The 14,131-nt window shown below is 44.4% G+C and overlaps 1 protein-coding gene across 2 annotated transcripts; it reads left to right on the top strand.

Annotated features, from left to right (window-relative positions):
* Positions 1 to 3,323: 3,323 nt before the first annotated feature.
* znf281b (zinc finger protein 281b) lies at positions 3,324 to 11,142 on the top strand. 2 transcript variants are annotated; one of them, XM_004567527.3, is made up of 7 exons: positions 3,324 to 3,515; positions 5,575 to 6,096; positions 6,406 to 6,519; positions 6,680 to 6,803; positions 7,625 to 7,708; positions 7,822 to 7,940; positions 8,277 to 11,142. In XM_004567527.3, exons 2-7 carry the CDS (start codon positions 5,644 to 5,646, stop codon positions 9,897 to 9,899), a joined length of 2,517 nt encoding a protein of 838 aa, XP_004567584.3. In that variant the 5' UTR covers positions 3,324 to 3,515; positions 5,575 to 5,643; the 3' UTR covers positions 9,900 to 11,142. The 2 variants fall into 2 exon arrangements, with proteins under 2 accessions (XP_004567584.3, XP_076743608.1); XM_076887493.1 differs by lacking the exon at positions 3,324 to 3,515 and adding an exon at positions 3,624 to 3,832.
* Positions 11,143 to 14,131: the final 2,989 nt, after the last annotated feature.

Here is a 14,131-nt window from a genome sequence, read left to right as displayed (position 1 = left end):
GGAGGGTCTGTGCTGACGGACGTGGGTTACTGACCTGGTAGCCTGGCTGCCCCTGGGTGGGTCCGGGATGGGCGTGAGGTTCTGGGGGCGCTCCGTCTCTGGGCTGGGACCCGGACCGGGCCTCGGGGGCTTGGGTCCTGGTTGGTGTGTTGCCGGGGTTGTGGGCGGGTGGGTGCATGGGGGCCCAGCCCTGGAGCAGGGTGCCGCCGGTGCGTCGAGCCACCTGGGGGGCTCTTCAACTGGTGGGGGAGATTGTCACATCTTGCAGGAGCTTTCCTCTCCTCAGGAACTCCCTCTGCAGGAGGGGGAGATACAGGAGAGGTGGAGGAAGATCTCAGCCTGGGTGTTTATTGTCTTATGTAGTCTGGAAGATGAGTGGATGGTGGGGTGGGTGCAGTTTTCTCTGTGGTGGGGTTGGGTGGACTGTCCCGGGCTCTGTGGGACCGGGCGGCGCTGCTGCACTGGGCCCGGTCTGGATGGGCCTGGGCCCCCTTTCCCTGGCGGGTCGCGGAGTATGGGGGTGCCTACTGGGGTCAGCGGGGGAGCTGGCCCCAGGGAGGGGTCACTTGCCCCTCCCTTCCTTCCCTCCCCATCTCCAGCTGCCTCCCTCTTCCCGCTCCACCACAACCACCCACATATGCAGGGCCTTGGAGTAGGGGTATGTCACCAGGGTGCAGAGGAGGCTACCCCCCCCCCCCCCCCCCTCTGTCCCCTTCTGGCTGCCTCTGCCTCAATTTTATCCCACAACTTAGACATTCACATTACTCACACTCTCATTACACATACATATAGGATCTTGGGGGTGGGCACGATACACGGAGTCCAAAGTACCATCAGGGTGTACACCTCACCCCTGGCATCGTTGCCCACCTCTCAATTTTAAATACACATAGACATTGAGGGCTAGCAGGAGGGACCATGCGCTTACCTGCTGCTCTCTGGCAGGTAGCTCCAAGCCCTCCTGGGTTTTAAATGCACCTTAGAACACACATGCATCAACATTACAATGAGCGGGTGGAGGGAGGTTTGGAGTCTTCTCTCACCCCTATTCTCTGCGACCTGCTGGAGCAGGGGGGCTAGGACTAGGAGGAGGAGTTGGCCGTCCGACTGCGGTCTGGAGTGTGGAGCCTTCCTGCTGCTGCGGAGTCGGGGCGGTCTGCCACCCCCCACCGCAGGGAAAAGGGAAACACCACCTGGGTCTGGGTGCAGTTCCCCCCTCCAGGGGCGGGGGCACCTAGACCCGGTTTGTAGAGTACGCTTGGGGAGTGTGATCGTGTGTACAACGTCTCTTTATGTCTGTCTCCACGTTGGTTGAGTGTGGAGTAAGTGCATATGAGAGCATGAGGGTGGGAATGGATGTTTGTATCTGTGTGTGCCTGTATGTCTGTGTCTATATGTCAGGTTGGGTGTCAGGCGCCACCTCTCTGGGGACATCTCAGGCCCTCCAAGGTTTGGAGGCCTATCTCCCCCTACCACCACTTCCCCTGCCAGTGGCGGACCCCCTCAGACATCGGTGCGTTGGTGGTTCTTTGTGTCCGGGGATGGGCGTCCAGGTACACACCGGCTCACTCCTTGGCGGCCGCTTATTGGGGCCTGGAGCCTGGGGCTCGCTCGGGCCACTTCGGAGGTGGGGTGCCCCCGGCCTCTCGGCCTGGGGCTCGGTCACTCAGGCGCAGCTGGCTGCCGGCGGAGCTCACGGGCGCGTCACTGCAACTCCCCCTGGCTTCTTCTCCGCGGCTGCTGAGTGAGCCCTCATCTGGGACTCTCCTCAGCTCTTTCCGGGACAGTGGCGCAGCTGCCCCTCTGTTGGTCTTCCTTGGTCTCTTGTGTTCTGGGGGCCTCTGGATGTCTGGAGTTTTGATCTCCTCCACACCTGCTTCACGCCCTGGAGGACGGGGCTGTGGCCCCCCCACACCCTCTAGCAGATTATTACATGAAGGAACCTTTTAAAAAACAAAAAACAAGCGCGTCCATGCTCACAGGTGTACACACGGGTGATCACACCCACAAACTACACCCTTTTTGGCTCCTACCTCAAAGCACACTGTGTTCTGTTGATCTTATGTGCTGCACAATAATGTTTAACATTTAGTATTTACTGTCATATTCCCATATATCATTGTGATGTTGTTTATTCTATTACTCTTGTTCTCTTCTGCTTGCTTTCTTTTTTCTTTCTCAGCAGGTGATCCAGGTGATTGATATATGCATTTTTTTTCTCTGCCCGTTCTGTTGGTTTTTGTCTTTTGCCCTTCTCCCCCGTCCCTCTTCTCAGCTGTTTCTCTTTCCCTCTTTCTTTCTCCCCTTCTTTCCCCCAGTCAAGTCTGTCCCGTATTCAGTAAGTGAAAATAAAATAAACAATAAAAGGTGAATCAAATGGACCATTACGGCAAGGCTGGGATGGTCAGTTTGGTAAAGTAAATCCGTTGGGCATCTTTCTTTGCCTTTAGACAACAATTCTGATGGCAAAAGAGCCAAACGGGACAGGCAAAAAAAAAAAAAAAAAAAAAGACAATTTGAGAAGTAGAAGGCAAAAGAAGAATATTTGCAGACCTAATCGGTCTTGTAACGCGTTACTGCCCATCTCTGGTGGTCATACTAAATATTGACTTTCAAGCTTGTTAGGACTGTACAAACTCTTACACCATAAAAACGTTTTGTGATTTCTATGATTTCTATGCTTTCTGTTGCCAAACCTGAGATAAATGACAAGAATTAACACAATGACTGGCAAATGAAATTAATTAAGTTGCTACTGAAGTTATACTGTTCTCTCATTACAAAGCAATAATAAGTTGGGAAACCTTGGGTCCAAGAATTTAGGCATATGTTACTTTAAATATCATACTAAACACAGCTGAAGACCAAGCCCACACAGTATGTAAACAGCACTCCCAAACCGTAGCAGCCTGCCACATGTCGACGACATAAACCGCCACACTCCAAACTCTAATCAGGAACAGCTCAAGAGCCAAAGGACAAATACCATGTCCTCAGGCTGGAGTCATGCTGATCGTCATCTATGGGGCTGCTTTCTTGCATTTGCGCAATAACTCTAAAATTCTAAACATGCTGTGTCAGAGTTATGCTGAAAAACGTGTTTTCTTTTGTTGCAGCAGATAGCTTATGTTGTGAAGTGCCACAAAGTGCACATCAAACCATGTATATTAAAATGTGTGTCAAAGGAGTTGAAAGTATCCTTTAACATAAGCATTAACCCAATTAGAACGGTCGCAGATCTACACTTAAACTCTCATTATAGTGAGGCAGTATCGTTATACGCTTCTGTAATGCACGGAGTTTCTAAAGCAGCATAGTTGAGCACCTCTGAAACCTCAGCAGCACTTCGCCTGTCTCCTCTCACGACCCGTCCGCGACACCCATAATTCCCCGCGCCAGGACAAGATGGAAGAAAACAGCGACCGCCGGAGAACAATGTTTTGGCAATAAAACCCCAAAGCGGCGATTACAGAGAGAATACGGGCACGTTTGAAACCAGCTGCGGTCATGTGTAGGTGAGTGGGAAATTAAATTGGTTTTTAATCGGAGCGATTTTCTCTTAGGACTTTGTAGAGATTCGTGCGAACGATTGTCTGGCTCGGCGCAAACGGGGGATGCACGGAGAGCCAGCATCATTGTTTCTCTTCCACGGGCCGTAATGCGGGTTTTCAGTCGGGGCAGCTAACGGCTAACGAGCTAGCTCGTGGCAAGTTGATTGTTATAAACACAGCTGCTGCAAAGCACGCAGTTTTCATGTAGCTCGCTTATTAGGTCGGAAGTCCGCATGTACGAGGGGAAACGGGGAGGAATTATTTGATATCCGACTGTCCCGGTGAGCATTGTGTGGTTTTAATTGCAGCTAAAGTTAGCTATCAATAAACGGAGCGCCAGCGTCGCTCGCAGCCAGACAGATTTGATTTCACGAGCGTCATCAAAGCTGGGGAATTGGAGAATGAGCGTTTCGTTTCGCTGAGCTCACTTCAAAGCCAGCGTCCGTTTTAACTTCACGTTATTAGCCATTTCTTGTATTTTCCTGCCCAAAACGTGCCAGTTCACTTTTTAAAAAGCTCCCTACAAATAATGAAACTGGTTAATTTCATAAATATTCACCTTGATACCATTGAATCAGCGGTGCTGTTTTAGCGTGAGCTAGCTTGATAGCAACTATAGGTAACATGCTAAAAGATTATATTTCTTATCAAATTATGAATTGCTGACCATACACACGGTTATTTGGAGTCCTGTAACTCTGGGTATTGCTGTGACTTTTATTTGAGGGGCTGAGTTTTCGTTTCTGGGGCATTTTTAGGCGATTGTTTTGATTGAGGTCGCAGAGATGCGTTGTCTCATTGTGGTTAGTCGAGTAGCTAACTATGCTAACTAGCTGGCTAACTACTATGCATCACAAAAGCTCATCCGCTTTCTGTTGAACAGCAGTGTCACGTAGCCAAATGGTCAGCTGGTGCAGACCAAACAATAAATTCTGCTTGTTCTCCACAAACACCGCGCTTACAGTCCCCCGACTGTGTCTGCGTAAAATCACTCCTGTCTGGCACGATTTGACCTAAATATCGTTTGTTTTAGGCAAGTGTACTCAGCCGATTAAATTGCCAGTACTGCAGCCCAGTGCCTCCAGCTTTTGCGCTCATGCTGGGTTTATTAGTCAGAGATGCAAGCGGTGTGGTCCAGCATGCATCAAAGTGCAAAACAATAGGGATGCACGTCTAAGCGATCAAGCTACTACGCCGATTTTATTTTGGCTGCCGTCCAAGTCACATGTGGAGTCAGATGTAGAACAATACGTGAGGAGGATTAAATATTTCAGATACAATCTTTGAATTTTTTTCACCTCCTCCTGCTGGTATTGAATAGAAATGGTGTGGTTTTAGTGCCCCCTCAAAAAAGCTTAACAGTTTTGGGGTTTCTATGACTTTACTTCACTAAGCTCACATGCATTTATATTAATCCTTACCATGTCTTTTCTGGTATATTCAGAAAATACCTGTATTCCTTTATGTAAAATCAAAAATCTTCATTCACACAATTTTCAAACTTAAATTTCTTGATGAAACCTGTCAAATTCTGTGGTATATTGAGTGTGTTGATGCAAGTTATTATAGAGTAATTCAGTCTATTGTTGTAATAGATGTTTTATTATGCTTGGTTGTAAATTATAAAGTGAGGTATTTGTTTTAAGTTGGACATATCGCATGATTTAATTTTTTTTCCATTTGGAAACTGAATATATTTGTGCAAATCATACCCTGAGGTTTTCAGGTATCAAACCCAGTGTTTTGGTCAGTCCTAGAAAATTATGTAATAAATAAAAAGTTTAAAAATTTAGAGGTTATTGTAGGGCACAAAGGCTTTTGTATAATTTGGTAATTAGCCAATATGTAGGAATTATTTAATCAATAATGGTTTAATTTGTTGTAGCTCTGCTTTGTAGCTGTTATAGATTGAGGAAGTGATGCTGTGATAAGGACACACATCAAAATGAAGTGGTTTGTTTGGATCTGTGAACTCTCGTGCCTGTTATCATGAACACGGCTTTTTATCTGTTCTCCCTTTCAGGATATTCTCCTCCTGCATTCCTTTTTAGATTAATTACCCTCCTCCCCTGCACAAAGGAAACCTACCACCATGAGTATTATTCAGGACAAGATAGGCAATGAGTTTTTGCGAAACGGAGGCATGGACCCCAATTTTGCACCAGGTATGCTTATGTTCAGCCACTTACCGCCAGTCACCAGCTTTACACGGCTGGCCTCGCAGTCCGTCATGGGCGAGTTGCCCCAGGAGATGATCCTGAAGAAAGAACGTGACTCGCCTCCAGAACACCAGGGCGGCACCGCTGCAAACACAGGGGGCTTCCTTCACAGCATGGGCATTAAGCAGGAGCGGCCAAGTGAGCTGGATTACCGTATGCCCCTCTACGGCGTGGGTGGAGCACAGGGGGTGAATTGTGGTGGAGGGGGCGCGGGGAAGAGTGGTACTGACATGGCAGATATGTCTTTTGGAACCCACCACCAAAATCACCAGAACATGCTCCTGCATGACCTCAGCCTCAGCAATGTCCGCACCCTTGGAGAACCGGTGAGATGGGGTTGCTTTTTTTAGATATTATTTCAGATTTATTGTTGTTTAGTTTAGTGTAAAATTTTCCAGTTTCCTTGTTTCTGCTTGGTTTCTTCCCTTTACTTTCAGGGTGGAAATTTTCATATAATGGTGCCTGGTTGGCTGTGACAGCAGTGATAACAGCCATCTGTTAACTGCGTGTATCAGAATCAGAATACTTTATTAGTCCCTAAGGAAATTATGTGGTTACAGTTGCTCAAAGATAATAAGAACCACAATGAACTGAACTAAATTAAATAATCCAATGCTTGTTGTGTTTGCCTTTAGATGTCTGGGAGACAAGTTAAAGAGCCAAAAGAGTCGTCAGGTAGAAGAGGACGGAAGAGCAATGGAGATGGACAGGGAGGCAAAGCTCGAAGGAAACGCAGTGATGCTGCAAAGGTCGGTGACTTTTCTAGACTCATTATACAAGAAAATGATGTGCATTGTTAGTTGAAAGGTATCCTACAGTGTTGATTCAAATCAGCAAATTATTATTATTATTATTATGAGCTTATACTCATGTTTTTTGTATTTTGTTTCTGTTTTTTTCCCCTTCTAGAACTTGATGCTGGATGCAGATGGAGCCTGCCTATCCCCCAACTCTAAACCACATATCTGTGAGCACTGTAATGCTGCCTTCCGCAGCTCCTACCACTTGCGTAGACACGTGCTCATACACACAGGTGAGAGACTTTCAGTGCTTCTTGACACTGTTTTCATGCATTTAGACAATAAATACATTCAAATGATTTTTTTTTTGTTGAAGTTGCTTTGCAATGCTTTAAGTTGGGGGGATATGAAGTGATGAGAGATGCAAAAAGGATGCGTTAAATCAGTAACAGAACAGAGAAAGCTACAAGTGCCTGTTTCTTGTGTCTGTTTGCTTTATAACACATCTGAAGTTTGTATAAATCACATAGCTCCAGATTCATTTCAAGGTAGCTGGAATCTACCATTAGGGGTAAAGATCTGTTACCAGAATTTGAGGAATGAAAATGAAATTTGGATTTGTGATGTGATGGATCTACACATGTGGCGTTGTGCTCTTCACCACAAGCACCTGGGGCCTCTTTTGAAACCAGACAGTCACTAAAGCCAGCGTTGAGTCACGGATTACTCATGTCTATCTGGAAATCTTAATCATTCTCTGTGCTGGGAATTCCTTACTTAGCTCATTGAAGTAGAACTCATAAACCATTTAATGGAAAATCCATCCAATATGAGTTTTATTTTGAAACCATTTCCTTGTTTTTCCATTATTACAGACATTGATTTGTAATAGCATCTTTGCAATGTAATGCAATCTGCAATCTGTAATGCAGTGCAGTTTCTCAAACATGCTAATATGTTGTTATATCTACTGGTTACTGCACCTCTCTCACAGGTTTCTTTATATTTGCGCAACCCGACCAGAATAGCATAGATTTTATTGTGACTTCAGTTATGGCGCGGGCTGGGATTTAATTAATGTGGTGAGCGGATGGTTGTACTCTTGACTGCACAGGTGAGAGGCCTTTCCGGTGCAGTCAGTGTAACATGAGCTTCATTCAGAAGTACCTGCTCCAGCGGCACGAGAAGATTCACAGTGGTGAGTCCCGACACAGTAACTCAAATAAATGGCTCTACCAGAACAGGGTGTTTATTTTGTAAACTTGTTGGGAGTTGCACAGGCCCTGATGCTGTCACTGCTGTATTTTTCAGGGGAAAAACCTTTCAGCTGTGACCAGTGTAACATGCGCTTTATCCAGAAGTACCACATGGAGAGGCACAAAAGGACACACAGTGGCGAGAAGCCATATCGCTGCGACACCTGCCAACAAGTAGGCACTTTGTAGTCTCTCTGTCTCTGTTTAGTTTTGTGTACATTTCCTTGAGCTTTTAAATATGTTTGAAATCCTTTTTCTTTCAGTTGTGCATATATTATCATAATTTGCATCTGAGCATTTATATCTAAGCCACTCTTAAGCCCTGGTCTTAATGGGATTAGCTGTATCACACAAGAGGTCAGCGAATATAAAGTTCTGTTGTTCAAATTCAGTGGTTATGTTCCCAGCTGCTTATCACTGCAGTGTATTTTCTGTTAAAATTTCAAAAAGGGGATTTTAGAGATACTAATGTCCATCAGCGGAGACTAAACCCACATTTCTCTCTTTTAGTTTTTCTCAAGAACAGACCGGTTACTGAAGCACAAACGGACTTGTGGAGAAGCCATAAAGAAGGGCCTAGACCCAAGCATGCTGGAGCTCAGCGAAGCAGAGCTAGGCCAGGGCAGCTATTCACTCACTCAGGGAAACTCTACCACCTCTGGACGCAGGAGAGCAAAGTCCAAAAATGGGGAGGGCAGCGAACGCAAGAGAAAGAAGAATGCCTCGGCGGCAGCGGCCTCATCTTCTGGGGGGATGGCCCGTGACTTGGGCCTGCAAGATTTCAGCATGGACCCCTCGGGCTCTGACCAGGTCATGCCGGGACGTACTCCCAAATTGGTGTTTAAAAAGGCTGGCCGTAAGGGACTTGATAAGGGCCTCCTTTCTCTGGAAGATGGTTCTGATGGACAAAAACTGTTGGGTCAGAAGCCCAGCTCCATGGATCACGTGGAGGCTTCTGGCCTAGATAACATGGGTCTGCTTCAGGGACCCGGGGGCAACAAGCAGGGGCCCACCACCAGCAGCAACTATGACGATGCAATGCAGTTTGTGAAAAAGCGGCGCTACCTCCATGCAGTTAACAATGACTTTGGAGCTGGCTCCCTGCACATGGCATCCCAGGGCAGTAGCGTAATACAGGGCTCCCTGGGACCTGAGCCCACCCTGGCCATGCTAGACTCCTCGCCGCTGGAACTGAAGCACGACAAGTCGGGCATTCCAGATGAGGTATTGCAAAGCCTGCTAGACCATTATAGCCATAAACCAGAGGGAACACACCACCATGATGTGACTTTTGACCTGTCAGACCACCCACACCATGTGGACCTTCAGCCAGCAGCTCCTGTTACTCCGGAGTTGGAGGATGACTCGCCGAATGGTGGTGACAAAACGGCAGTGATGAGCGAGTACTCAAAGTTCCTCCTGCAGGCTCTGGAACGCACCAGCCATAGCGGACCCTTCCCCAGCCTCGGTGCAACAGGGCCCTTCCCGCTCCTCTCGAGCAGCTCCAGTCCCACAGGGCCCCTGTTCTCTGACAAACACGTGTACACCACATCCCCACTGGACTGTGGCTACCCGCCTGCTGTCCCCTCCCCGCTGCCCATCGCTGCTCCTTCATCAACCGCCTCCTCGTCCTCCTCAAAATCCCACTATGGTATGCTCGTTGGATCCCCCTCCCAGACAGGCTACCACCTAAGCTTGGAATCTGCTAGCCACCAGCAGCTGACTCCATCTCAGGAGCTCACTGAGCAGTTGGAGAAGCAGCACTCACCTGGCACCTTCAACCTACCTCCCCAGGACCTCACTGCCCCGGCAGAGAGCTCCAAGGGGCAGCAATCCAAGGCTGGAGGAAGCGCTCCAGCACCCACAAATGGCTCCACCTACCCAGACCTGTCCCCACTGAACCCCCCGAAAGAAACCACATACCAGATTGAGAACTTCGCTCAAGCCTTTGGCTCCCAATTCAAGTCAGGACGTCGGACCCCTCTGAGCTACGGCAGTGATCCTGGGACAGAGGTCGACCATCGAATACGGACTCCAGTGTCAGAATTCTCAGGGTATACCAGTTTGTTAGCTGACATCAGTGAGCCAGTGAGTACAGGATCAAAAACCCCGACAAGCCAAAGTTTCAGATAAGGGTCAAACGAGGTGTATCCAGTAAGGGGGGGCTGTTCTGTTACATAAAAGCCCCCCTCCACCATCCTAATTTTGTTCTTGTAGCAAACTTTTTTTTTTTTTTTAACACTGCCATTAAATGTTAATACAGAAATGACCAGGGAGGGTCTTCCATGGCCTCAAATGCAATTTTTAAAAAAAAAATCATTTTTATTATGTAGTCGCTTAATTTTCTGTTCAAGAGTAGTGATTTTTGATATGAACGTACCGTAGATATAAATGTAATTTAAAACATTTAGATGGTAGCTATGAACTTGCTGTTGTTTTTTTGTTTTCTTCATCTTCTGTACCCTTGTTTTACCAATCATCATACAATTGTAAAGTAATAATAGTGTTGATGATTTCAGTAATAATAACATTTGTGTCAGGGAAAGGCCCAGAATTCAAATGGCAAAAAAAGTATATATTGTCTGTTACAAGAAACGTATTAACTCAGGAAAATAGGCAAAATTGTGTAATAAGACTTTGTATTATGAGATGCAATTAGCACAGTTTTACAGGTATTCTTGATACTTCAAAGCTTTGATTTTTTTTCTTCGTTTTTTTTGGGAGGGGTGGGTTTATTTAACTTGTCAGAACAACGAATTACAATAGGTGATCATCTATGGTTTCTACTGCGTATAGCTTTGTCGAGATTATGGTACTGTTTTGTAAATGTGAAGACATTCACATTATTATTATTATTTTTTAGTTGAGCGCCACATGTACATCAGTTAGGATGATTTGTAGCAAAGTCTAGTGCATTGTTTTCACACCGCTCTGAAGTGAAGAGGATGTTTGAACATCACTGATTGGTCAGTGTCAGTTGATGAAGTCTGTGCAAACACTCTCTGCTTCTGCGCAGCAGCTTGGTTGTCGAAGTAACTCTGCACCACCGTTACAGCCATCTGTTTTGAGAGTGAACGCCAATCTCTGTGATCTTTTCAACGTGCTGTTGGAGAAGTGATTTTAACTCCGTTTTTTCCTTTTCTTTTATTTTTGGGTTATTTTCACCACTTTTCTACTCCACTCCTTGCTGTTCATTTGTGTCAGTGGAATGAAACAAGCACTTTTTAAAAAACAAAAAACAAATCATCATTGGAAACAACAATAACCCATTCAATTTGCATATGTGATACGTCATTATTATGCTAATGATCATTAATATTATTTTAAGAGGAGAAAACTGTGAATGGGATTTGGGGAGGGAGGGATAGAAGGGTGGGTAATGGGGAGGGAGGGAGGTGAGGGTGGGTTATTTGATGGGCTTTGATAGGGTTTGACTAGGCATGACTGTGGGCATTTAAATGTATTTTGATGTGATGCCTTTCTCAAGGCTAGAAGATTTTGGGTGGGGGGGTTGGGTTGTGTTTTTTTTTTTTCCTTTTTTTTTATTTTGTTACGGTTTTTCGGGTGATGTTAAAAAAAAAAAAAGATTTGCCATAATTTTTGTTATACAATATTTTGAGAGTACCTCTTTGTATTTAAGTGTTTTCGAGAGATGGGCTGACATGCTGGAACCCCTATATCTTTAAACGTATGAGTATGTTGACAGCATACTTTTACCATCTTATTTATTTTTCGCTAGTCACAACTGACTTTGCAGATTTCTTGTTTTTTGTTTTGTTTTCTTTTTTTTTTTTCTTTAAGGCAAGTAATCACCGGACCTACAGCCAATCCCTCTCATTTGTTATGATTTGCTTAAAACACACTGATGTAGTAACTCCAAGGAATCGGTTCGGTTATACAGTTAAGAAAGAGAAAAAGTTATGTCCACCTCCCTTCCCCATAAATGCAGCCCTGCACTCGCAAGAATAAACAATGGCCTTCTTTGTCTTCCGTGGCTAAAGCCATTTTGTCCCGGCAGCCAGGGTTGATATTTAATTTAGTTGATTTCCTGTGAGCTGTAGCCCCCACTCCTCTTTCCTTTTCCTATGTCTGTGAGCTCCACAGCCAAGAGACTTTGAAGCTGCTCAGATCACAGGGAACAAAGACTGACTGACCAGCCACTTCACTCCAAACACACACTATGCTTTTAAAGTAGAGGGGAATAAAAGAAAAAAAGAGTGGGTGAAATGGAGGGGGGGGAAAAAGACAAAAAGATTGACCTAAATATACCTCATATCACTAAAGCATAAAAAAAGAAAAAAAAAGCAGGGACACGCGTTTCATGTATGTAGTGGGAATATTTGTAGTATAGTTTCGACATATTGTATAATCATTTAACACTGCCTGTGTTTACAATAATAGAGCAAATGACTCATCAAAATGCAAATGTATTTCTTTCTTCTTTTTTTCTGTAAAAAAACATCCACGCCAAGCAGTGTTGCATTATAGATGCCTCATAGGACATTCATTTTTCTCATGTTATATCCCTTATTTTTGCTACTTGCCATAATGTGTTTTGATATGATCTCTAGAAGGATATTGTTTACAAAAATGTACAAAAACACTAAAAACGTGTGTTCATTTTTTTTTTTTTTTTTTAATTTCTTCAGTATGCATGATAAAGACATTTTTTTTGTATGGCTTTTTTTCTGACTGTCACCTCAATACCAAATTTTGTAGCAGAGGCCTCCCCGTTCCTTTGTCTTATTTGTTCTAGACCCCATGTGATACGATTTCCCAGGCTGTACCTGTTATTGAGATGATGAACGGATTAGAGAAGCCAATAAAAACTTTTTGTTACAAAAAATAGCGCATTTGTCGTTATGTCTCCCAGAAGTATCAAAATCCAAAAGATTCCTCAATACTGTTGATTAGAAATGCTTATTGATATGGATCAGTACATGGACTAGAAGAATTTAACTTCAGATATCAGTACTATATCAAAGCAGGCTACTGTATTCACATAAATATAACTGGGTGCTTTTAACTATTCAGATTCTGGTGGCATAATAACAGCTATTGGCCTTCTTATGTAGTCCATGTCTACTGAATTTAAATAGGAGCAAATATATTAGCACTTACCGACATTAAATAACGCACTAGAAGCTTCCATTTCGGCAAACAAGGAACTGGGTTTGTAAATACAGTTTACAGTCTCTGATGCGATCCCTCCCGGATACGATTAAATTTTTTATTACAGTATTATTTGACAAGAGGCTCTGCTGCCAGACGATGGGGGCGAGTTATAATCTCGTTGATATATTCCCATGTTTGCTTCCATATAGCCTTCGTGCCACATATGCTAATTCCCATGCCCGTAAACTGTTATCTGTATCGGATGTATGAGCATTACCAGGTGATTCTAGGTCTCGCCACTTCTCTGAATAGTGAGCGGTGGTGAGAAATATAAAGTAAATAATTTTCTGACATGCAATCCAAAATTTTTCAGAGCTATGTTCTTGCCTGGTAATAGGTTGCAAAGGGTTGTCATAAATATACCCAATGATAATTGATGGAAAATAATGGCTTTCAGTCTCAAAAGGCCAGTATTATGTAAATACCTGAATGATGAATGGGGAGTTGTCAAAAAGCTTGTAAGCGAATGATGGAGGATCACTTATAGTGTGAAAATTATGTCAAGCTCATCACCTAATTACAATCACAGAGGACTCTGGACTAACACATCATGGCTCTCCAAATGTTGGAACCAGATATGACATAAGATACGATGCAGCACACAGGTTTGTGGCCTCCAGTTTTAAAGCCTCAGGTTTAAGTTCACAGTTTCTGCTACATTGGTGTTTAGAGGTCAGAATACAGTTATGTGTAGACGGCATTGACACATTGCACAGACACAAATGCCTGCCAATTAGTCCTTATATGGAAACAAAATACTAGAATTTCAGTAACCAAAACCTGAGCACTGATTTGTTGATCAATCAGCTACCAGAATTAACTGCATAGCAACCCAACCCATTTATCATATCAGTGCATAAAACACTAACATGGTAAAGAGATTCAACACACTCCTGAGACTGAAATAGACTGAACACCTGTTCAAATGAAGGTTAAATTTTAACACAGGACGTGTGCAGTGACTGACTCATGTTTGGAGCTATACTCTGTGTCAATGGATGTTTTGGAAGAATGATCTTTGACACATCATACTTCCAGATTTGCAAGCCTACGTCAAGAAGCAGTAAAGCTATTTTAATGGTGACTTATGTGATATTATTTGAGCCATGAACTGTGATGCTGCATTATTGGCTGGCGGAAAAAAAAATCAAACCAATCAGTTGAGGAGCCTTCAAGGACAAGGATTCTTC

The sequence above is a fragment of the Maylandia zebra genome, linkage group LG8 (genome assembly GCF_041146795.1).
Source record: "Maylandia zebra isolate NMK-2024a linkage group LG8, Mzebra_GT3a, whole genome shotgun sequence".
NCBI lineage: Eukaryota > Metazoa > Chordata > Actinopteri > Cichliformes > Cichlidae > Maylandia > Maylandia zebra.
Note: the sequence above shows the minus strand (reverse complement) of the source record. Positions and strands in the feature narration are given on the sequence as shown.

Bases quoted from the DNA above. Each gene is read 5' to 3' on its own strand.
- znf281b (XM_004567527.3), top strand. From the start codon at position 5,644: ATGAGTATTATTCAGGACAAGATAGGCAATGAGTTTTTGCGAAACGGA. The intron at 6,804-7,624 runs GTGAGAGACTTT...TTGACTGCACAG, and splicing joins ACACGTGCTCATACACACAG to GTGAGAGGCCTTTCCGGTGC. The intron at 7,709-7,821 runs GTGAGTCCCGAC...TGTATTTTTCAG, and splicing joins GCACGAGAAGATTCACAGTG to GGGAAAAACCTTTCAGCTGT.